The sequence below is a fragment of the Diabrotica virgifera genome, chromosome 5 (assembly GCF_917563875.1).
Source record: "Diabrotica virgifera virgifera chromosome 5, PGI_DIABVI_V3a".
Classification (NCBI taxonomy): Eukaryota; Metazoa; Arthropoda; class Insecta; order Coleoptera; family Chrysomelidae; genus Diabrotica; species Diabrotica virgifera.
The window spans coordinates 18,076,951-18,103,877 of NC_065447.1; the positions used below are offsets into that span (position 1 = coordinate 18,076,951).

Sequence of the window (26,927 nt, forward strand, 5' to 3'; positions counted from 1 at the left end):
TATTTTTGGTTTTGATACCTTTACAAAAGAAACGTCTTCAAAAATTCCGTGCAACTGTGTCCCACGTCCATAATCGAGGATTAATGGTCAATTATTATTTTTTCTGGCTAATAAAAGCTGCCTGGCCAAAAACAAAAAAATATATTGCAGGATACAGAAACATGCAAGTAGTGAAAGTAGAAGCATATTTGCATGATATAGTGCTTGTGCTTATAGCAAAAACATAAAAAAACCTTTAAAAGAACATGACAATGTGAACAGAAGAATTAAAATCATACAAATTAAGGGCAAACACCGAGAAAACTAAAGTGATGGTAGTAACAAAAAACAAAACAAAAATAAACATCAACATTGAAGGAAATATACTCGAACAGATTGAAGTATACAAGTATTTAGGGATAATTTTGAATAATAAAGGGACAAAAGAAGACAAGATTGGTGCCAGAATAAAGTCAGCATCTAGAATATATCGCCTACTTAACCTACGGGGCAGAAAACTGGGTACTCAGCGAAAAACAAACAAAGCAACTCTAAGCAAATGAAATGAAATACTTGAGGAAAGTGCTGAGGAAGTGTTAGAAGAACAGTCAGAAAAAGAAACGAAGACAGACAAGAACTAGGAACAAAATCACTAAAGGATAAAACAAGAAAAGAAACATATGGTGGGGATTCATGATCAGAATGAATGAAACCAGACAGGTGAAGAAGATATGGGAAGCGAGAAAAATAGGAAAAAACCGTTGTATGGACGTAGATCTATAGCATGGCTAGCCAATCGTAGGAAGTGGACTGGTCTAACGTCAATTGATCTATTTCGAGCTACTGTGAATAGAATAGAATGGGTCAATGTGGTCGCCAAAATCTCTAGAAGATAGGCACCTTAAGAAGATGTTACCTTCATTTATCCACGGTTCTTGAATAAGCACCATGTTAATGATCTTCTCAGCTATTTTTGACACAGCAGTGCCAGTGCCAAGGCTATCTTTTGTGCTGCAAATTGATCTGTACGATCTTGAATTTGCAGTTTATTCATTTTTGGGCCTCCAACAGTACCTTTTGTAATTTCCTCCACCTGCATAGATTCTCTTTCGGTCTCCTACAGTTTAATAAGTAGCGGTTGCAGGCTTTGATACCTTAATGGTTTCCCCCGTTTGGTTTTTCTTTCAACGGAATATTACTAGCTCGCTGGAAAAGGCTTTTTGTTTTGTTTTCTTTCAACGAGATACTACTAGCTCGCTGGAAAAGGTAGTAAGGCTTCCATTGAAGCCTTTTGAGCTCTTCTTTTGACTCATTATATGGAGACCTCCGTTCATGGTTGGTGTTGGAGCTTAGAATCTCCCAATGAATAGTCGTGAGTTTAGGATTTATTCAGAATAAAATAGTTAACAAAAAATTTTTATTAACGACTTTATTTTACAAATAAAACATAACTTTAACATCTTTACCACTTAATATTTAAAGCGTTTGTTGATTTTTCCACGGCATGATATTGGGTATGTAATATCAAAGAACACTTGTCACTATCTTCACCCTGCAACCAACTGTCATACAGCTCTTTAACAACTTTGTTACTTTCTGGCAAATGTGTTGGAAGAGAGTCATAAAGTTTCTCGATCTCCAACAAAAGATCTTTGACAGATCTACCTTCCTTTGGTCTAACCTGGGCTCCGCCATTTAAGCAACCTAAAATAAATTTACGTATAGTTTTAAAATAACAATAGGTAGGGTTACCATATGTCCGGATTTCGTCCGGATTTGAAAGACATGTCCGGATATGAGAAATGTCCGGATTTTTTTGCTTTACTAAAAAATGGTAAATACTAGGCCCAACAGTGGGAAATTTCATTCTGCGCAGCACCTTAGGTCTAAAGTATGTTAAAACATAGGTATATGTATTTTAAACTTTCAGAGATTTTCAATGTTAGTTGCATATTTTAGCGAAACAGCTGTACTTTTAATGCTGCCAGATGCATTTCGCATATATGTACATAATGTACAATGTAGAGGTAGCAACGCAGTCAAATTCACATTTTATATTTTCTACAACACCTTGGACTACCCCTGTCTGGATTTGGCCTTAATAAATTATGGTAACCCTAACAATAGGGAACTTACATAAAATTTTGAATTCGAAAAAAATGTTATAAATCACAACATAACATAATTTAAAACATGTATCAAAGATAAAAAAGTTTTGTTTGCCTTTCGTTTGGCCCCTAAAGACGATTAAAAATTCAAATTATACCAGCCACCCCAAAACGCGTCGTGACGTCATCCGGTTATATGTTTACATTCTGTACCAACAAAGTAAACAAAATTGTATATAATTTTAAATTAGACATTATAAACGTCAGTAGAAAATACAGTTATGTGATGTCACAAGTGTTTTTGATCGTTTGAACTATTCATAGAAAACTTGTACTTTTACAAAATGGTTTTATTTTCCATAGTAAACCTTCTTTCCTTTCCTTCAATAACTATATCAAACTCCAATCTCAACAAACTGATATCTATTATTACAATGACATACGATAAATGTCAAATGTCATTAGAATATATATTTTTTCCTTATTCCGCGCCGATGAGCTGGCCAAATACCCAAGTAGGTGGAGGCCAATAAACTAAAGAAGGAGAAGAAGAATATACCTAAATGTAACCATCTTAGACAAGGAAAGAGAGAGGACGAGTAATCCTATGACCAAAAGTGAAGCCAAACCGACACCAGAGATTTTGATCATCGACGTATCTTTGGGGTATTGTTATGCATTGAGTATTTAAAATGAAAACATGGTATTTAAAATGAAGAATTTGTGTATGGTAAATGTTTTATTAAGTTGCTCATATTACGTACATATGTTTTAATACATACATATGTTTTTATTACGAATTTTAGATTATGATTTACTTTATTTTTTATGAAATTTTAACCTTCAACGAACACCCACCACTGGCAACCCATTGTTATTTTTGACGTGACCGCCATGTTTTTGGTGACAAATAAACCAAAAATTGGCTTCACTTTTGGAACGTGTGTGTTAAATGAGTGTTACCCGTCCTCTCTTTTTTCCTTGTCTAAGGTAACCATAATCATAACTATATAAAAAAAACTATGTGACGTCACGGTTCGTTTGAACTATTTTATACTGCAGAAGACTTTAAATTTGTATTTCTAAGTTATTACGAGTTTTTGAAGCGTGAAATTTTGGAAATCTCATTTTTAAACAAAACTGAACATTATTCTGTAATAAAAAAAATGTCCAAGTTCCCTATTACCGCTTTAACTTTAATTCCTGAAGCTTCGTAGCATTATGTTCAAATTCTATAGCAAATATTTTTTGTTAAAGTAGTTTAAATGTCTATTAGCTCCGTGCATGACTGACGCGACACCTAGCGTAGTCGCCTGAAATTTTTGGCGAACACAATTTGACGTTAAACATATGGTATACATATGACATATTTGACGTTAATGTAATATTTATTTACCATTTTTGATCAAATTTATTACACAAATAATAAGTTCGACTGTCAAATAAACGTCAAATTAAAAAGCTAATATCTGAAAGTTCTCTAAAGAAAATATCAATTTTAAGTGTACATCGAAAGCAAGTAGGCAGTGTGAATTATTAATAAATGCGTATTTTAACATTAGCTGGGTCTATTGAACTATTAATTTTATGGTGTGTGTGTAACACAAAATGGAAATGATGGCAATAGGAATATATTTTTTTCTCATGGTCATCTTTCAGTGTGTCACAATTTTTCGATTTCTTTCTAACGCATTAAATTGTATGTGACAGAAAAAAGGCCCGTCGGTGATTACATTTCGTCGGTGACATTTATAACATTTATTCTAGTTATTCTAGTTGTCGATAGATGGCGCCATAATAAAAAAAAATATTTTTGAAGTGAAAACTTCTTTAGGGACATTGTGCGATTTCTGGATAGGGGAAAAAGCATTGAATTGGCGACCGTCATCACTTCGGCGAAATAAATTTTGTACATATATAGATATATTATGTGTATGTATATATAAATTGTATAGAAGTATTTAAATTTAAAATAAATGTAAAACCTATTTTAGGATGGGGAAAAACGATTTATTTCGCGACCGTCATCTCTTCCGAGATCGACATCTATATTATGTGTATGTATACATAAATTGTATAAAAGTATTTAAATTTAAAATAAATGTAAAGTCTATTTTGGGATGGGGAAAAATATTGATTTCACGACCGTCATCGCGACCGTCATCGCTTCGACGAAGTAAATTTTGTACGTATATTATTATAATGTACGTATAATAATACTAATATTATTGAAGTGAAAACTTCTTTAGGGACGTTGTGCACTTTTTAGATGGGGAAAATGTATTGAATTAGCAACAGTCATCGCTTCGGCGGAATAAATTTTTGAGGTGAATAGTTCTTTAGGGACGTTGTGCACTTTTTAGATGGGGAAAAAGTATAAATTAGCGACCGTCATTGGTTCGACCAAATAAATTTTTGAAGTGAAGACTTTTTTAGGGACGTTGTGCACTTTTTAGATGGGGAAAAAGTATTGAATTAGCGACCGCCATCGCGACCGTCATTGCTTCGACGAAATAATGTTTTTAAGTAAAAACTTCTTTAGGGACGTTTTGCCCTTTTTAGATGGGGAAAAATTATTGAATTAGCGACCGTCATCGCGACCGTCATTGCTTCGACAAAATAAAATTTTAAGTGAAAACTTCTTTAGGGACGTTGTGCACTTTTATATGGGGAAAAAGTATTGAATTAGCGACCGTCATTGTTTCGACGAAATAAATTTTTGAAATGAAAACTTCTTTAGGGAGGTTGTGCACTTTGAGATGGGGAAAAAGTAATGAATTAGCGACTGTCATCGCGACCGTCATTGCTTCGACGAAATAATGTTTTGAAGTGAAAACTTCTTTAGAGACGTTGTGCACTTTTCAGATGGGGAAAAAGTATTGCATTAGCGACAGTCACCCCGACCGTCTTTGCTTCGACGAAATAAATTTTTGAAGTGAAAACTTCTTTAGGGACGTTTTGCACTGTTTCGATGGGAAAATAGTATTAAATTAGCGACCGTCATTGCATCGACGAAATAAATTTTTGAAGTGAAAACTTCTTTAGGGATGTGTCCTTTTTAGATGAAGAAAAGTATTGAATTATCGACCGTCAGCGCGACCGTCATTGCTTCGAAGAAATACATTTTTGAAGCGAAAACTTTTTTAGGGACGTTGTGCACTTGTTGGACGGGGAAGAAGTATTGAATTAGCGACCGTTATTTCTTCGACGAAATAAATTTTTAAAGTGAAAACTTCTTTAGGGACGTTGTGCACTTTTTAGATAGTAAAAAAGTATTGAATTTGCGACCTTCATCACTTTGCCAAACTAAATTTCGTATGTATATATAATATGTGTATGTATACATAAATAGCATAGAACGTACGCAACGCGTATATTATAATATAGGTATAGCACTTCTTTTTGGATGGGGAAAAGCATTGAGCTCGTAATTTATATCATATAAGAAGTTTTCACTTCTGTCGGCACTCCCGTGAGTGCTTTAATTTTTTTTTTAATTAGATAATAATATTACAAATATAATCTGTATAATTTATAAGACTATACAAATCAAAGAAAATACCATTTTATAAATGCAAGAAACACATTTGATTTGTTTTTATAACAAAATGAAAATAAAATGTGACAACTGTCAGCTTAACTAAAATGTCATGTTAGAATAAATGTCATAAATGTGTATTATCACGGACTTTAGTTATTTATGTACCAAGTCAGTAAAGTTACTCTTTATCGAACGACTCTGATATTATGAGCAGAGCGAGGCGAATAACAGACGAGTTCGATAAAGAGGCTTTACTGACGTGGTGCATACAAAATTTTATCGCCAGCAATTTGATATTGGTTTTAATACTTAGGTACATACTTAAAATTTAGGATTTTTTTAAATTTAGACGTAATAAAAATTTCATGACAGTGATGACAGGTGACTTCTGCATGATGGCCGCTTTCGATTTTTAATCGATAGTTATCAATATTGAATAATTCTAAATCGGTAAAGTGTTGATTTATTTCATATGAATATAATTACAAAATACTACAGAATTTCACTTTTCGACATCAATTTAATTAACAATGTCGTAAATTTTGTACAATATTTTTAATAATTAAAGTAAATAAATTGTAAGTTAACAAGTTAACTCAAATAAATAATCGATTACTGCCATCGACCACTTACATTCAATTCAGATTAATCGCGACAGGTAAAGTAAAATTCTTCTTTCAGTACAATAAAGTGTTACTTTACTGCCGCAAATGAGGGCAAATGAGTACACAATAATGCATGACTTTGGTGACGGTTGGCAATAAAAATTATTATTCAATCACTCTTCGCCAAAGTTGTCATATTTCGCCGCTACGGGCGCTGGCATAGTTTCGTCCACCACGGTCACGCACGGAGCGAATACAGCTAAATTTTTGAGATATCAACAATAATAAAAAGACACTACATCGTCTTGACAATATACATATACAGATACATTAATGGATTCAGTATTTGGATCTAGTAGTCTTTTTGTTTCATTTTATTGATGTCTGATATATTAAAAAGTTTACCTGAAGGACAAGCCATGACTTCCACATAGTGATACTGGGATTTTCCCCTTTTTAGCTTTTGTACCAAATTTTGTATGTTTCTAAATCCATTAGCTATGGCAAACCTTAAGACAACCTCACCGTTTTTCTCCAGAATAACTTCTTTGAAATCTGGATTCCTAAAACCATGAATCAATGCATGTAACTCCAAATAAATCTCAATTTTCTGGGATTAATAATACCAATATCGCCTTCCCTGTTTATTGCGTCATTAACGATAAAAATACCGTGGGCAGATGATACGACACAACTGTAACTATGTGCTGAGCCACTAGAGGGTAGTTGTGTCGTTGTTGAAATATGCGACATTTTAAACTTTGTTGCAGAAGAACAATGACACAAGCTTCAATTTTGCCACGCATGACTTTTAGTAAGATCACTTTGGACTGGAATGTTGGTTCAATAAGGACGTAAGTGTCTTTTATGTGATTATTCCAGTGGCGGCTCGTACCACTTTAAGAAGGTAGTGCCAGAACTCGGGCAGCCGCCAAAATTTTTAGTGACAAATTCACGATATTGTCAAAAAAGGTATACTTACAACAAAAACTAAAAAATTATATGCGCGGATACTTTTATCTTATGTATTTTTTGTTTATTGATCTGAGGTGCCAAGCAATTGTCCAACATTGATCAAGACAGTTCCGTAAATTAATTAATAATAAAAACCTCTTAACCTACCACCAGCATTTACTGCTGATAGTGCTTGAAGTTTGTTATTACGATTTAGTTTCTATTTACCAATTTATAAAAATAATACTATTTCATTATTCACACACATGCACAAATTTTTGTAATGTCACTTTTAAAGTTTACGATATATGAAGTTCATTTTGCTATTTTTTGGTTGCAAAGTTTTCAATGACTTTATTAATTATTAAAATTATCAATACAATTTACAAAATGCTTTTCTGCAGATAGCATACCTAAAGCACTATGTTTTAACATAGAAAAACAGCGTTCTGCTTCAGATGTTGATATAGGAATGGTAACTAAAAAACTTAAAAGTTGTATAGTTTCTTCAAATGTGCTTTTTAAGCCTTCCCTCTACAATAAAACCGATAGCGAAACAGCCCCAGAGGTAGTACTTAATTCGTCTCGCTAATACAGTACCTACTTCTAATTCAGTTTTAAATTGAGTTTTGCTTAAAAATTAAAATTGTCTCCATGTTTTATTAAGAAATGATTCGGAGAACTAATGCTTATAAGCAGAAAACTTCTCCGACATAAATAAATTAGAAGCAACTAAATGTCCGGAGAAGGTAGACCTTTGAAAGATCTGGTACTTTGAATAATATGAACCTTTAAGTCGTTGTCTAATTCGGCGCTAAAATTGACCAGCTCCTTAAATATGCCTCTATTTTCTGAATGTTCTTTTTCGTCGTGACCTCTTAAAGCTAACTCGAAAGCTCCACAAAACCTTCTTCATTGTCAATTAATAAATTAAACTTAAGAAATAATCAAAATATTATTTATACTACACCCACGATCATGATGCCCTAAAAGTTTAATTATAAATACAAAAACTTTTTAATAGAAAATATACATAATAAAAGCGACAAACCAGCACGTAAAGAAACTCAACCTCGTGCTCGGCACAGAGATTCTCATTTTAAGGTATACTAATAGTCCAATATAGCTCTTTATCTGTCACTTACATATAATGCTCGTAACATCTTTCTCTCTTTAGTCGTGCCAATACTGACTTTAGCACGAAGGAGATTCTCCTGTCGAATAATCTCCGCTGTCGGCAAGGATTTTATTACGCCCATAGTTGCCATATTTTAAATAATTTATGAAGATCAAAAGAAATACACACAAAAAAATTAACAGGAATTAAAAAGTTTTGAAGATAAAAAATATGTTTCTGCATAGTTAGCAAGGTAGTGCCATGGCTTTATGGCACTAGCACACGGGCCGCCACTGGATTGTTCGACTAATTTTGTGTATCATTTAATGTCTTAACTGTACTTTAACACATTGCGTGTCACGCTTTAATCGGGATAATAGTCTCACGGACCATTGATATCCACGGCCATGTCATATACACGTATGTGTATATCAAAAATGAGCGACGTGGCCCCTGGCAAAATATCTGTGTCTCTCGTATATAGCGACGTGGCACGCAATGTGTTAAACAGTTGTGTAACTATTAATTTTTGTTCTTTATCCAGCATGACTGTTCTTAGCGGTATTGCTGATCCAAAGATTATGAGTTCAACTTAATATTGTGTTGGTTTCTTCATGATGAAGAACAATTTTAAGTTGAACAATGACACAACTGTAGATAGGGTTGAAAATAGGGGATTAAATTAAGATAACGAAACAGGGATGAAAATAAAAAAATAAAAGCCAGTGTTGTAAGGATAAATGCCATACCGATGCTCCTGGACGATTACTCTTGATTTAGTCACTATTTTAAATATTTAAAAATGATTTTGTGCTCCCCTGAACAATTTTGTTTTTGGCAGTTACGTCAATGTTCTTCCGGGGCGGCAATATCGTATTAACAAAAAACCTAGACCTAAAATATGCCCATTAAAGGACATAAGCAGAAATACTAAATGGCGAATAAAATCAAGGGACCTCTACTATTTTGAATGAAGACAACTACTTTAATATTTAAGATTAATAAGTTTAGGGAAACAGGGAAGTCTTCACTATTTAACTTAAATATTAGTTTATGGATGAGGGTTCCCATGCTTTCTGGAATTTCTTCTCTAGAAAGGATATAGTTGGATCAATCTATACAGTCTTATTATTTGATGCAATATTGATTATTAGACAGAAAATAGACTCGAATGGACATGGCATGTGATACGCAGTAACGACAATCGCCTTTGGGACCGTGCAAGTTCGGCAAAGCGACCCCTATTTCTACGCTCTATACTAAAATTCGCACTTTTAATTATATTGGCCAATTATATTAGTCCTGGTTACTGGATAATTGTCAAGGCCATAGTCCAAAAAAATAATAAGAAGAAAAAATAAGATTCAGGTTATGTTATGAAAACGTCAACAATTGTATATAGTAAATAAAATTAGTTATTAAAATGCAGTACTGCAAGCAAAATAAAATTAATTAAATTTACCTTTATATAATAATTGCATATCATATCAATATTGTGGAGCAATATATAATTTTTCTGCTTCATTGACAGAAGGCATGAAATATACGTCAATTTGACAATTTCAATTGACAATATGAATTATTTAAGATAGTTGCAATATTTCTCCGCGACTCGCGCAGGGTCGTTTCTCGTTTCCCCTTCCAAGTACTTGCACACCGCGAATAAACAATGTGTTTTGGGAAAGGACAGACTGGAGAAGGTTTGTAGAACGGCCTAATAGAAAAAGGTGGAAAGATGCAGTCAGAGAAGATCTGGAAAAAATGGGAGTGAGACAATGGGAAATAGAGGCACATGACCGACAAACATGGAAGGCAATAGTAAATGCGGCAAAGACTCACGAAGAGTTGTAACGTCATTGATGATGAATATTGATAATGTTAAAAGTTACAAAAATTTAATACCTTACAGATTTGTACTCTAAATGATCACAGTCTTCACTAAACAAGTCCCTTGCAGCATACTTAAAAATATGATCGGCGTATCCACCTGATCCCGATCCAATATGTTTCACAAGTGACGGTACAATTTCTTCTGTGAGGGAGTTCCAAGGTTGCGAAAATTTTCCGTTTTCCAACGTGTCTAAAGATATATTGTCTTTCATCAACATTTGCTCCAATTCAACTAAAAGTAAAAAACTTTATTGTTAATGTTCAATGGGTTGCATGTGAGAGTCCATTTTGAATAAAGTAAAAGACAGACATACTCTCAATCATTTATTGTAACTCCCGACGACCGGTTTCACTCTCTATAATATGTAGAGCATCTTCAGGTCAACAGTTACCAGTAACTAAATTATACAAATAAAAACCAGAGTTAGAACAATGTCTGGTTATAAAAGATGCTAAAAAGATCCATAAGATCAAGCCAATATTGAACAATATACATAAAAGGTTATTAAGACAACAGACAAATACATATTATGCACATATACATAACGGCACCAACAAACGCCCTCATGTCTACAAACACATGCAAATGTATGCAGTCTATAATTATGCAATGATAATGTGTTGTACTTACATTCCGCTACAAGGGGCACCTTCTTGAGTATCCAATAACATGATTTATCGCTCAAATTATGCCAATGGGGGTATGGTGGAATAAACGGAAAATGTTGTAAAGGTTAACAATTATATGGAAAAGTTTTTGAGGGTGGTGAGATAAGTGGCGAGAGACAGCCAACAAATCTGTTTATTTTTGTTTGTGAAGTAGTTTAAAAGTGGATGTCATATATACAATAATTTTAATATGTAACGGTTTTAAAATTTTTTATCTATATTTATTAAATGATTTCTATTTATTTATGTGTTGGTGAAGGTAAGGCTGACAACGTTTGGATCAAAAAAGTTAATACCTGATATTGGTGTTAACTCTGGTCGTGCAATTATAACCCAATTGTTAAGTTCAATGCTCCTTGATGTTCCAATGTCTGGAGCAGTGGAGACTGCTAATACAATCATTTAGGTACAATTCTGACCTTTCCAAGTGTTTCTTCCTTTGTACGACCACTGCTCCTGAGATTGGAACATCAAGGAGCATTGACCTTAACAATTAGGTTACAATTGCATGACCAGAGTTAACACCAATATCAAAGCCAATATCAGATATTAACTTTTTGATTAATGTGTTTGTAGACATGAGAGCGTTTGTTGCTGCCGTTATGTCTACGTGCATATGTATTTGTTGTCTTAACGACGTTCTACAGGTTCGGCAAAGAATTAAGGATTTGCATGAAATTTTAGTATGTTATAGTTTACTTAAAAAAACTGAGACTTGATTTTTTAAAAATTGTTTTACCGTACCGTTTAATTACTATTAAGGGTCAAAGTTAAGTTTTAACATGGGCTCTTATGGGAATTCTTAAAAAGTTAACTTTTGACACAAATTTACGATTTTTAATTATTTGTGCTTAAATTAAAGGTTTTTTTGTAAGGAATAACATATTAAAAAATGAGGATTGTTTACCGTACCATTATTTAAATTAATTTATTATAATTAATTCCGTAATTTATTATAATTTATTTTTATAAAGTATTCAATACTGAAACATATGACTTGAGTATTCTGCTATAAATGCATTGTTACCAACTTTCGCTTGCATATAAGTTTCCCCCCTTTCCTCTGAGAGGCATACCCCGCAACGAAGGTGTAGAACGTCGTTAATAACCTTTTATGTATGTTGTTCAATATTGGCTTGATCTTATTATGGATCTTTTTATGGTTTTTATTATCTTCTGGTTTTTTTTTAGCGTTTAGTTACTTGTAACCGTTAACCTGAAGATGCTCTGCATATTATAGAGAGCGAAACCGGTCATCAGGAGTTACAATAAATGATTGAGAGTATGTCTGTCTCTTACTTCATTTTATTGTTAATATATTATAATATATTATTTATTCTAAAGACGAATATTTAGATGGTAGTTCCAGTGTAACGATATAAAGACAGCGACAAAACTGTCATGGAAGTTCATTAGGAAAGAATAAGGATTACAACAAATTTTAAATGGTTCTGTATAATTCTTTCTCTTTATAAATTAATGATACTTACCAGGTGTAATTACACAATCCACATCGGGTCTATTAGTTTCCTGGGAAAAGAAATCGCTTCTAGAAGCTTCCAGCTTTTTGTCATAGCAAGGCATAACAGCTACATGGTATATGTGGGCTTTGGGATACTTAGGTTCTAGTTTTTTAGTTACATATTCCTTCAATAACGAACCCATGAGTTGTTGTGGTGATTTTGCTGTTGATATGTATGGTAGAATGTAGCTGCCATGAGTTTTTTCTGCGTAACACACCCAACCTTAAAATAAAAGAAATTAATATGAACGGAATACTTTTAGTAGTGTACAGAAATATAAGAAAACAGAGCACAGAAAAAAGAAATAAGGCTCTGAACGAAGTATCCATATGGGTTAAAAAAATAAATTGGTATTAGTAGAAGAGAAGACAGAGGTCGCCATACTAAAAGGAAAAAGAAAGAAGGACTCTATGAAGTTCTGGGGGTTCAACTTGGTGACTGATACACTTTCACAAACATATAGAGAGGTTTGTCATAAGAGCTGAGCACTGCCACTTCTATACTTTGTTTCACGTTAAGAATAGAATGTGCTGCACAAGTGACAGTAGCAGTTGTACCAATCCAGTTAATGGTAAAGAAGAGGGTGACTATGTACAATACGAGAAAGTGGGATATAAGGAAGATCAGAGAGTAAAGCAGAAACAATAGTATGATACAAATAAGAAATTAGACAAGGTCACTTTTCACACTAAGGCATAGGCGTAACCAGGAGGGGTTTTGGGGGTTATAACCGCCCCCCCCCCATTGGGATGTACTTTGAGGAGCTCTATAAACTTAACCCCATACCCGCCAGAGACCATCCAGTAATTGTAACACCCCCCCCCCCCCGGGGTCATTCTGGTTACGCTAAGGTGCCCTTCATAGCGACACAGCACTAAGACATAAGCCCAGTTCAACGTCTCGTTTGGGCCCCTTTGTGTGCGCGTGTGTTTTTCTCCTTTTTTATTATTGTTATTACTGATAATGATTATATTTACCTGGACAACTAGATGCCAACATTGGCAAAATATTTTTAACACCATCGCTATGAGTTGCTCGATATCTTCTTATAAATTCCTTTTGCGCTTCTAAAATGGCTAAATCATCAGCAATAGTCATATCTACTACCATATCTGCCCCTAGTTGTTTAAAATACTGACAAAGTTTTGCAGCACATTCATCTGGTTTAAGATTGTAGCGTACCGCTAAAGACAATACAGGCTGTATGGATAAACTTACAATGACTATTTGGATTTCAGTGACCACAGCATCGCCATTTATCTATAAAAATATTAGATAAGGACTATGTTTTACAAATGGAAAAATACTTAAATGTAGAGACTACGACTGTTTTTTGCTACAATGAAAATTTTACTGTGCAACATAAGAAGTACAAAAGTAAATTGCACAATTATTAGACACATTAGACATAAGTAGGGACATTAGTTGGGTAGTCAAAGATGGCGCCGGGCATACAGACGTGTGTCCAATGTGCTGATAATTTTATTGTAAATAATAAGTATATCGTTTGCGATTTGTGTATTAAACCATATCATTTGCATTGTGCTAAAGTGAAAGATCAAGTGTTAAAAATTAAACAAGATTGTGTTAATTTAAAGTGGTTTTGTGGCAATTGTTTTACGATAGCTGAAAATAGACTTAACAAAAACGAGTCTGAATATCAACTTAATGAAAAGAAAACAAAAGAAGTATTGGAAAAAACTTGTAAGTTAATTGATCTTATTGAAAATAATGGTACACTAACAAACAGTCAGCGTCAATGGAGCGATGTTGTAAAAACGAAAAAAACCGAACCACTTACTATAAAACCAAAAAATCAAAATCAAAATTGTTTAACAACAAAAACTGTATTAGCACAAAAATTTAGTCCAGTTGATATAAATGTGTCGGTTGAAAATGTTAAATCTTGTGCTAAAGGGTCGATTGCAATTCATTGTAATAATAAGGAGTCTTTGGATAATTTGAAAATTAATGCTGAAAAAGTTCTTGGAGCAGATTATGAGATAAAAATTGCAAGTATATCTAAACCTAAGATCAAGATCATTAATGTCCACGAAAAAGACATTGAAGATATTGACAGCTTTGTTGATAGTTTTAAAAAACAAAATTTGACTGACGGTATAGAAACTTACATTAAAATATTACGTAAATATAAATCGAAAACTAATAACCGTAATGCACTTAATGTAATAGTGGAAATTTCAGCAGATATATTTAATTATCTAATTAATGAAAAGGAAAAAATACATATAGGATGGAATAACTACAGATTTTTTGAACACGTAAATATTATTCGTTGTTTTCGGTGCTGGAAATTTGGACATTTCGCAGATAAATGTACTTCACAGGATGTTTGTCCATTATGTGGAGGTCAACACAAAAAAGATGAGTTACTAACGATAATTTTACTTGTGTTAACTGTAAATATGCAAATGAAATTCTTAAACTTAAACATGTTAATTATAACCATAATGTATTTGATAGAAATTGTAGTAGTTATCAAAGACAGTTATTAAAAGTCAAAGAAAGAATAGGGTATAATATCTAGCCATCAAAGACGCCTTCAAATATTGCACGCACAAATAAAAAGTGTACAGATAATCTCCTTCTTTCTTGTATTAATGCTGAAAGTTACTATAAACATTGCGATGAAATCAAACTTTATGTTCAGGTATATGACCCACACATTTTATGTTTAACGGAAACTTGTATCACTAGCGATTTTTCAGATTCTGAGCTACAGATCCCTGAATATGTAATGGCGCGTTGTGATTCTAGTAGTCGTCATACAGGAGGAGTTCTAATTTATACGAAAGAATACATAAAAGTCAACAATATCAAAACATTTATTATTGACAAGAGTTTGTGGGTTTTGTCTTTGGATGTTGTAATTAATGGATCATACTATGGAATAGTGGGTATTTATAGATCGCCAAGTGGTAGTGTAAGTGAATTCATTGATGTATTTTTCAAGTGGATGGATGATTATTATGAATCACATAGTAGTTGTAGTATAGTCATTGCTGGAGATTTCAACATACATTATGATAAAAATTGTCAGGGTAAAAGTAAATTGAAAGAATATATAGAAAATAATGGAATGCAGCAACTTGTAAATGAATATACAAGAATTTTTAAAGATTCAAAATCTATGATTGATCTTGTCATAAGTAATGACTATACGTTAACTGCTCATGTAGAAAAAAAATTACATAATATCTGATCACTGTATTGTCCATGTGCTCAATAATAAAGTAACTAAAAGTGAAGTCATTGAAACAAAACAAATTCGTTCTAAAATAATATATGATAATATGGTAAACATGTTGATTGAAAAAGATTGGGCATATTCTTCGGTAAACATCGATGAAGTTACTGATACTTTCATCAATAATATCGTAGATGTTTTGAATAGAGTATCACCAGTTAAAACTGTGGAAGTTAAGAACTTTGGTAATAAATGGTTTGACAACACTTGTAAATTGGCAGTTAAGAATAAAAATCTTGCTTATAAAAGATTTTTGTTTACAAACGATTGCGTGGATTGGAATAACTATAAAATTGAAAGAAGTAACTGTGTTAGAATTTTAAAACAAGTTAAAATTAGATTTTATGAGTCAAATATTGATAGGAATAGGGGTAATTCTAAACAAATGTGGAAACATCTCAAACAGTTAGTAGGAACTAATAAAACTATATCACAATTTCAAAGTCTTGAACATGAAGGTGTAACATATAGTGTAAATTTGGCAAACATATTAAATCAATATTATGTTGATAGTATTAAAGATATTATTGTAAGTTTTGACCAAAATAGTGATATTAATTTAAATTTGCAGACAGTTGTTTCATCTTATGTAAATTTTGAAACTTTTGAGAGCATATCACTAAACCAACTATATGATATAATCAAATTTCAATATAAAAAAAATAGTACGGATGAAGTAGGTCTTGATATTATCAAAAATCTATTTCATGTGTTAGGTTATCCTTTATTAAATTTAATTAATATGAGTTTAGAGAAGGGCCTGGTGGCCAAGCAATTTAAAATATCAACTATAGTTCCTGTTCCAAAAGTTCCTAATACTAATAAACTTGATCAATTACGTCCAATAAATATGCTCCCATTTTGTGAAAAAGTTTTAGAAATTGTGGTGTACAATCAGCTGATTAAATTTATTACTTCAAATAATATCCTGTATAATTACCAGTCTGGATTTAGAAATTCTCATTCACGTGAGACCGCATTACAGTTAGTTGTCTCAGATATGAAAAGTATTTTAGATACGACAGGGGTCGGTATATGCGCAGTTTTTATAGATCTCAAAAGAGCATTTGAAACAATAAATCGTCATATACTTCTTTTGAAATTAAAGAAATATGGTTTTAACGGGACAGTTTTTAATTGGCTGGAAAATTATCTGTCAAATAGGTACCAAAGGACTAAATTAAATAGTAAAATGTCAAATCCACAGTTAAATGATATTGGTGTGCCGCAAGGCAGTGTACTTGGACCTCTACTTATCATATTATACATTAATGATGTGGGAAACGTATTAAGCAAATGTAAAATTCATCTTTTTGCTGATGACACATTAATATATTTTTATGGGGAAGATTTTGTTGATGTAGTGGACACGATGAATTGTGAATTGCATTTATTAACTGAAAGATTTAAGTTAAACAAATTGAAAGTCAATGAGTTAAAATCCAAATACATGTTTATTGATAATAATACTCTTTTCGGGAAATTCTTAAGTTTGGATGTTCACATTAAATTAAATAATGCAAAAATTGAAATGGTTCAGGAAATAAAGTATTTGGGATTCATATTGGATAGGGAACTAACTTTTAGTAAACATGTTGATTACATTTGCAGAAAGATAGGGAAAAAAATAGGTTTTTTTCGAAGAGTATCACCATTTTTGACATTTCAAACTAAATTAAAGATTTATAATTCGTTAATATTACCTCACTTTTTATATTGTTGTTCATTGATTTATACAGGATGTTCTAATTATGACAGGCTTCAAATTCTCCAAAATAAGGCTATGCGAGTAATATTGAGATGCAATCGATATACTCGAATTCAAGATATGGTGAAAACTTTAAATTGGTTAAAAGTTGAACATTTTATGTATGTCCAATCTATGACATTCTTATTTAAGAAGGTAAACCATTTATTGCCTGAGTATTTGAACAGTCAGTTGGTCCCGATAGCAAATGTTCATGAGCATAGCACTAGAGCTGCAAATTCAATAAATTTTTATGTTAGAACAACCAACAAGTCCAGTTCAATGAAAAGCTCGTTTCATAAAGGAATTGTACAGTTCAATAATATACCTTATCACATTAAAAATAGCCATAATGCAACTATCTTTAAGAGATTATTAGTCAATTATATTAAAACTAAGACCTAGAAACCAATTGGCAATGTTTGTTGTACTTCCAGTGTTTTTATTTTTATTTTATTTTCTCTTTTTTTTTGTTTATATATTGAATGTTTCTGATTAATTTAATTTGACAATGCTTATTTCTTTATTTGTTTAGTCTCATGTTTTTAATTTTTGTAATACTTTATGATAATTATACAGCACTCTTTGCCTTGACAATTCTTATGTAATTTGTACAGGTGTGGAGTGCAATGTTTTTGTTTTGTGTATTATCTATTATGATAAATAAATAAATATCTATCTATCTATCTAGTACTTTTATACTTATGTTGCAGATAAATGCAACGTTACTTATGTTGCACATAGTAAAATATTTCTTGTTGCGATAATTTCCAAAAACAGATGTCTATTCATGGAATATACAACTAAATGAATTATATGTTCTCTTAAGTTACATTTTACACATGGTGTTCATTGAATACCCACTTTGCATATTAGAGGGCAATTGCCAAAAATGGGATGAACTATCTGGCCATTTTAGGTTCTTGCATTCGGCTTAAAAGAACCATACTATACTTACAATTTTCAACTTTTTATTTGCTTCCAGAACATCCCGTAACTCTGCCTCACTTTGTTTTGATATTAAGACACTTTCAGCCGAAGTTATACAGCCAGAACATGCTAAACAGTCAGCCAAAGTTATCTCAACTTTTTCTAGCTTTTGGGCACTCCCATCCTAGAACATATAGAGCTTGAAATAGTATTAATTGTACACAAAATAACTCACCTCTTCAATTTGGAAATAATCATCTGATTGTATTTGTATCTTAGCTCCTGTTTTACTTCCTGGCTTTTTCTTGATTTCTACGGGTTTAATACATTCCTAAAAATTAATTTTGTTAATTTTTTAAATGTATTTATTTTTAAATTAGTGTTTCTGCTAAGAGTTATGCTCAATATAGGAAATTATTATTATTTAATCAATATTATTAATATTGGTTTATTAAACTTTTTGTTTATTCTAAGAGACTCTCGACCCTAGGTAATAATGTAATCTTTTATTATTTATGAGTTTAAATTTTTCAAAAATATATTTATTAGTTTTCTCAGAATTCGAAAAAATTAAAAATCATAGTTCTGAAATTTTGAGCTTATACTCTAAGCTGTGTAGCTATAATACAGTCCAACATAGCTGCAGCCCAACTCAGCACATTCAAGAGAAAAATACTGAGAAAAGTACAGTCTGACCAAATTCACTTGAGATTTGGATGTGCACTGGTATTGACATTCGGTTTTTTTGAATTTTATTTTGGTAACATCTCGAAAAGAAAAATACCTGCAGAGTGTAGGTACATTCCTGTCTCGCTTACAAGATCCATGGTTTCCACATTATCTTTGTGCGCATCTCAAATACAAAGTGAATTTGGTCAGACTGTATATAGCTCAGTGCAATGCAAGAGCAAAACAGCACATGGCGAATCAGGATAAATGACGAGGTTAATGAATTGAACACAAAAAGTGATAATATAGTATCTATGTGAATTACTTCATTAATCAATAATTTTTTTTTTAATTGTTAGTATTCAATCAAGGAAGGTAATATATTGACAGAACAGCAAGAGATACTAAGAAGATGGACAGAACATTTTACGGAAAAGCTTGAAGGAGATGGGAGTGAGACGAACCCTGATATACCATTAGACCAAGCAGACAACAGAGAAAAGAGTCCACCAACAATAGCCGAGATTAGAACAGCAGTAGACAAATTAAAGAACAATAAATCACCGGGATCGGATCAAGTAGCATCGGAATTACTGAAGGAAGGAGGAGACGCACTACAGAAAACAATACATGTATTGATAACAAAGATATGGTCAAATAAACAGCTACCAGCGGAGTGGAATAGTGGTATTATTGTACCATTACATAAAAAAGGGAATCAGTTAGAATGTGGAAACTACCGTGGAATCACGCTGCTGAATGCAGCATACAAAATAATGTCCAACGTCATTTATGAAAGACTTAGACCACACGCTGAAAAAATAGTTGGCAGGTACCAAAGTGGCTTCTGTAGACAGAAGTCAACAATAGACCAGATATTTGTTCTGCGACAGATCCTTGAAAAAACAAGTGAACATAACATCGACACACACATCATCTCTTCATAGACTTCGAAAGCGCATATGACAATATAAACCGAGAATTCTTAATAAAAGCAATGAAAGAATTTAATATACCAACACAACTAATAGAACTGATAAAAGAATCTCTAAAAGAAGAAAGTAAAATCCGGATACAAAACGAACTAACGGAAACAATAGATGTGAAAAAGGGACTACGCCAGGGAGACGCTCTATCATGCATCTTGTTCAACATTGTACTCAAGAAAATAATGAGGGACACAACAGTCAATACTCGAGGAACAATAATTAATAAAAGCGTGCAAATACTAGCATTTGCAGATGATGTTGACATAATTGCAAGATCAAGAAGAGAAATGATAGAGGCATTCAATCAAATAGAACGAGCTGCACAAAATAGTGGCCTGAAAATCAACCAGAACAAAACAAAATATATGCAGGTAAGTAAAAACACAGAAATAAGGCAGCCACAAAATATAACAATAGGAGAATACAACATTGAGGGGGTAAAAAACTTTACATACTTGGGATCCCTAGTCACATCTGATAATAACGTAGCAGAGGAAGTGAAGAGGCGAATATTTATTGCCAATAAAATTTACCATGGCTTAATTCGGCAACTAACATCAGACAACGTCGCAAGGAAAACAAAATGCCAAATATACAAAACCCTAATAAGACCGGTACTCACATACGGCTCAGAAACCTGGACACTCACTAAAAGAGAGGAAACATTGCTAGCCACCTTTGAAAGAAAAATCTTGCGACACATATATAAGGGCACAAAAGAAAATGGAATTTGGCGAAGAAGGTACAACTTTGAACTATACGAAATATACCAGGATCCAGATATCATAACATTCATTAAAATAGGACGGCTGCGTTGGATGGGACATGTCCAAACAAAATATTCAAACAGATGCCAGTAGGAAAAAGAAGAAGAGGAAGACTGAAGCTGAGATATTTAGAACAAATAGAAAATGATATAAAAACCTTAAAAATAAAAAACTGGAGAAAAAAGCACGAAACAGATCAGAGTGGAGAAGAATCCTGGAACAGGCCAAGACCCAGAAAGGGCTGTCGAGCCAATGATGATGATGATGATTCAATCAATTAATTAACTGATATAAACAGGAATCTACTTAACTTTAAGAACATATAAATCGTATAATTAAACTTAACATGGGTCTAAGAAATACGATCTCAAAATATTAATTTTATAGAATATAGTTTTCATAGTTTGTATTAGAAAGATATTTACTTGTGAAGGTGTAATAAAATCATCTAAATCTGTTAATTGTAAAGCTCCGCTAAATCTTGACATTGCATCAAAGTTGTGTAAGTTACACTAAAAAGATTAAGATGTAAAATTCACGTAAACATTTGTAATCTCATGAAAAGAAAAATGAAAAGTCAAAACATTTATTTTTGAGGTTATGTTATTCTCATTTACCATTTACGTCATTTACTGTTACTGTCAGCAGTACATTTCTTCTTTTTGATAATAAGATCCTTATGAACTATTCTGTCTAAATCCTGACCCACTACTTTGTGCCGTGTAATTTGGGTTGCCTATATAAACTTGAATCGGTGAAATGGGCATATAAATCATGATACTATAAATAAAGTTATCATGATATAAATTTATAAATAATAAAGTTTTGCTGTATTAACCACTTTAAAAATTCACATTGTAAGGCATGAATGAATCAAATATGTAGTACCTTTTTTGCAGATTTATTTAAAAATGAAACTGAAAAGTTATTACTATAAAGAGCGATATATATGTATGTACTATGATACTATAAATAAATAACTTTATTTATAGTATCATGGTACACTTCGCGTCATATAAAACTGGTACACTTTTTTTTCCCAATGTAAACCTGTGTTCAGACTGACAATTATTGTTCGTGGATCACTTCGTTGTTGCCAACACAGATAACGGAATTGCACTATAAATCTAAATACAAAAAAATAACGTTTAAAATGTATATTTCGAATTGTAATACATATATTTAAATTGCACACTTGTTCACTGTAAAAGATATTCATTTTGTATTAATTTCAAATTTAATTTTTAATTTTTCCAGTGTGTTTTATTTATTCTACACAACTTAATGCAGTTTTGTCCTACAATTTACGAGAAACCAATCACACCTCTCGATTTGACATTAAACATAATAATTTAAAGTCATGTCAAGATTTATTATCTATCATTATTTTTGAATTGAAGTATTTTCATAAATTATAATAAAAAATGAATCAATGTATGGATACTTAATTTAGATGACGGAAAATTACAATTGTTTTAGTTTTTTAGTGTATTAAAAAATGCGGTCTGTCGCACAGCCCCGTTTTTACCTAGTTTGATATAATATTTTAGAATAGAATAGAAATATGCTTTATTGTCACTGAAAATACAAATTTTATGGACAAAGCTTAATTAAAGTCAGAAAAAATAAATAAATAATATCTAACAATAACAATAACAAATACAATTTTCTGAAAGTTGATAAATCGTCAATATAAAAAAATATACATAAATACAAAATATAAGTTAATAAAGTAAAGAAAAAAAAACAAAATCGATATATTGCAACAATTTATAGAAATTGCAAAGTGAATATACAACAAAGTAAACTATTTATAGACATAGGAACTAATAAGTTTAAGCTACTGCATGTGACACCCAAATATAGATTTTCGTTGAACTGGCAACTTTGCCCTAGAAATTGGAATGACACTTGTGACAAGATCAACTTACACAACTCACAACTTGAAAAACACGATTTTCGGTTATAAGAGTTGTACCCAGGGCCACGCCGCACAGTGGTTCCAAATGCCGAAAACGTGGTCATTAACCTTTAAAAGCGTATATTGTTTATACATTTCGGAATTACTTTCTTTCTTAGGGGTTTTTGGCATCGCTGATTACGAATCTGACCTTATTTTTTCTGAAAAACAAAATGGCGGATCCAACATGGCGGAAAGAAATTGAAAGTATCAATCAAAACGCAATTTTTTTTGTCAGATGTGGTAATTTAAGGTCGTTGCTTACAAATATAACATTACTTTTTATTAAAACAAAATGGCGGATCCAATATAGCCGAAATAATTTCGAAAATTTTATTTTAAAGGCACATGTGTTTAAAAATTTATATTATAAGGGGTTTTTAAAATTGCTGATCACCAATACATTTTGATTATGAAGTACAAAATTCAAAACCTATTACTTATGTACAAACACCCATAAATACTCCACAATCGCCAGAATCATGTAATATGCGTCATTTTCCACTTTTGTATTCAAACAACTGCCAGCAATGCATAGGCAGTTATAGGCAGCTAAACCAAAGTGATTCTGTATCTTCTTACAATATATATTAAGACTAATAAACATTAGTCGCAGAATTATGCAGAATTTTGTACTTTTTGAATGTATCTTTACAAAAATTTGATTATTTCAAGTATATTTTCACTATTTATGTAGTAACAAATTTAAGGCATTTATTGTTACTAAAATTTAAGTTAACCTACATCTTACATTACTACATACTTAAAAAAGAAGAATCTACTTTATAGCCATAAAATTGATAAACCACAAAACGTTTTACAGCGTTTTCAATATACGCGTTCTTTTAGACTTTCTCTGCCATTACCTCGGACGTGGCTCACTTGTTCCTGAGCTGTGAACCACAATACATACAGTCTGATCCTTATACCTGCGTATTACGACTTTACGATAGTATGAGAAAACAACTGTAAACATGAAAATCCCTAGATAGGGACTTTTTTCTTCTCCTCATGACCACGTTTTCAGCATTTGGAACCACTGTGCGCCGTCCATAAGGGCGGAGAGGGGCGGTGCCCCCCGGCGCCGTACCAAAAAGGCGCCGGCAGGTGCCGAAAAAAAATTGACAATACCGAAATTATCAGAAATATTAGTAATATTTTATTATCTTGTAAAATTGAAAATTTACCAATCGTAGGTAGATATAAAAATAGCAGTTATTATTACTTTGATACCCTAAGCGTACGAACCGTTATTTCTCTCATTAAACTGAACTATTACTCCATTCACTCACGAAAAAAAATTGCAAAACCTCTGAATTTTAAAGAACAGCTTGGATTAACATGAAATATGGCATACACATTACATAGCTAAAATGTCAAAGAAGAAAATGATATTGTGTCGACGTGTGTTTTTGCCATAGGGGAGTATGCCCCTTCACGGGGGTGAAAAAATATACGTTTAAAATAAGTCCGGAAGTGGATAAACTGACGATTTGTAAATAACTATAAAGTTAAGGTGTTCTATAAAGTTTTTATATTACTTAAGTCAATATCTACTTTTCGAGTTATTTGCGAGTAAATATGTTCATTTTTCAACAAAAAAAACCACGTTTTTAGACGGTTTTCCGCAAATAACTCAAAAAGTAAGTATTTTATCGAAAATATATTCTTGTAAGAACTTTTGAAAAAAGGCATTCCCTTAAATTTTTTTCAAAAATAAGCACCTTTAAATGGTGAAACTTCCAGATCATATAAATATACCTACATAAACGCAGTAAATTGTAAAGCTGTAACGATTAATTGCATTTGAAATTTAAGCGGAGATTTTTACGATGTTTTTTACCAAAATAAGGGACCAACTTTATTTTTAACGTTACTGGCTTACTTTTGCTGCTAGAAACTTAAAAAAATTAAGGTTTTTCTTAAGAATTTAAAAAAGTTATAACGAGTTTTGCCCGAAAAGTGCTTCATTTTTTTGTTATTTCACGTTGAAATGTTTGATTTGGAATTTGACGAATAAGAACCCACTTTTCTCGAGCTGCGACTCTTCCTCTACTAGATCTACTGACTTCATGTGTGCACAAGTTTTTTAATTTTTTTATAAGCTATATTTTTGCTCAGAACATTTTTTTTAAATAAAATATAAACTTTTTGTGTTATTTGCGAAAAACCGTCTAAAACCGTGGTTTTTATGTTGAAAAATGAACATGCTCACTCGCAAATAACTCGAAAAATATTGACTTAGTGAAAAAACTGTATGTGCAACAAAAGTTGCTTACAATTAGTCAGTTTATCCACTTCCGTACTTAATTTTAACGTAGGTATATTGTTTCATCCCCGACGACGCAATATCAATTTTTTTTGTTTGTTATAAATTAGCTATGCGTAATGCGCATGCCAAATTTCATGTCAATCCAAGCGGTTCTTTAAAATACGGAGCAAAAAGCGTGAGCAAATGGACTATAGTAATAATTATATATTTATTATTTGTTTTCTGATAATGTAATAGTTATTTTTTGTAAATATTTATAGTATTCATAAAAACTTATCAGTACATTACTTTCCTGCTGCTGAAAATATAAGAGCAGAAAATAAGGGTTACCCAGAGGGCAATGCTAAGAATCACAAGGGAACAGAATACCAAATAATATCAGCCAAAGAACAAAAACCAAAGACATAGTAGAACATGTAGCAAAAAAGAAATGGAGATGTGCAGGTCATGTGCCAAGAACACCGAACAACAGCTAGACTGAAAGATTATTGGAATAGCGACCGCGGGCTGACAATCGGTTAAACGAAGCAGAGATCGACCACCAACGCGCTGGAGTGACGATGTAAAGAGAACTGCCGGGAACTGGATAGCTGGTAGCTCAAGATAGGGAGACATGGAGAAACTTAGAGGAGGCCTATGTTCAGCAGTGGACGATAACGGTTAGATGATTATACTTTCCTAACACATAAAAAATAGTTTGTAGGTATACCGTATAACGATTCACTAAGCTACAAAAAACTACTTACAAAGAAAGGAGGAAAGGGCGCCTAAAATTACTTGCCCCGGGGCGCTTGAAAGCCTTTGCGCGGCCCTGGTTGTACCAGTTTTTTTTTGACGCGAAGTGTACTATGTACCTATGCTGTGATTGAATAAAATAAAACAACGTTTAGATACCTATAAAAAAAATCAAAAATTTTATTAAATTTGGGAAAGTTTTGGGTAATTTTTTTCTTAATCATCCACTCTTTTTGCACATTTTATATTTTAAACTTGGTATCAGAGCTGATGGGCAATATTTCAAAATTTAAATACTTTTTTTAAGTATGTGTTTAAAACTTTGGACTTTAGAGTAAATAGGTAGGTACCTATTTAAATGCCAAGTATTTAAATACTCTATAATTATAAATAAGTATTTGGTATTTCAATGCTCTAAAACTTAAAGGGGGTGTTCATGTATTATTTACGTAACGCGATTTTTGAAGATTTTTGACCCCCCTATCCCTATGTAACCATAGGCGTAACCAGGGGGTTTTGGGGGGTTATAACCCCCCATTCGCGGTGTGTAAGTACTTGGAAGGGAAACGAGAAACGACCGTGCGCGAGTCGCGGAGAAATATTGCAACTATCTTAAATAATTCATATTGTCAATTGAAATTGTCAAATTGACGTATATTTCATACCTTCTGTCATTGAAGCAGAAAAATTATATATTGCTCCACAATATTGATATGATATGCAATTATTATATAAAGGTAAATTTAATTAATTGTATTTTGCTTGCAGTACTGCATTTTAATAACTAATTTTATTTACTACATACAATTGTTTACGTTTGCATAACATAACCTGCATCTTATTTTTTCTTCTTATTATTTTTTTGGACTATGGCCTTGACAATTATCCAGCAACCAGGACTAATATAATTTGCCAATATAATTAAAAGTGCGAATAAAAGTACAGAGCGTAGAAATAGAGGTCGCTTTGCCGAACTTGCACGGTCCCAATACGCTTACCCACGATACCCCTCGGAGACCTTCCAGTAGTTGTAACCCCCCCTAGGATTATCCTGGTTACGCCTGTTTAGGCAATACGTAAAGTATCCTTAACAATAGTAACCTATACTTATTGTACGGTTATAGAGTATATTCCCATAGGTAAGCTGGTTAAGAGTAGATAACGATTTTTCATATGTAATTTAAAGTATTATCTGCATAAATGG

General features: G+C 32.4%; 1 protein-coding gene across 1 annotated transcript; it reads right to left on the minus strand.

Moving 5' to 3' along the window:
* Nucleotides 1-1,382: 1,382 nt before the first annotated feature.
* On the minus strand, nucleotides 1,383-21,371 carry LOC114332631 (probable cytosolic Fe-S cluster assembly factor AGAP009023). Its single transcript, XM_028282458.2, has 8 exons — nucleotides 21,182-21,371; nucleotides 18,567-18,662; nucleotides 18,360-18,515; nucleotides 13,364-13,646; nucleotides 12,354-12,608; nucleotides 10,207-10,426; nucleotides 6,639-6,796; nucleotides 1,383-1,683 (listed from the first exon to the last, which is right to left on the minus strand). Exons 1-8 carry the CDS (start codon nucleotides 21,242-21,244, stop codon nucleotides 1,442-1,444), a joined length of 1,473 nt encoding a protein of 490 aa, XP_028138259.1. The 5' UTR covers nucleotides 21,245-21,371; the 3' UTR covers nucleotides 1,383-1,441.
* Between the last annotated feature and the right edge of the window lie 5,556 nt (nucleotides 21,372-26,927).

Coding starts and splice junctions, on each gene's coding strand:
- LOC114332631 (XM_028282458.2), bottom strand. CDS start 21,244: ATGTCAAGATTTAGCGGAGCTTTACAATTAACAGATTTAGATGATTTT. Junction 18,663..21,181: donor ATTTTATTACACCTTCACAA/GTAAATATCTTT, acceptor ATTAATTTTTAG/GAATGTATTAAACCCGTAGA. Junction 6,797..10,206: donor TTAGAGTACAAATCTGTAAG/GTATTAAATTTT, acceptor TCATGGTTTTAG/GAATCCAGATTTCAAAGAAG.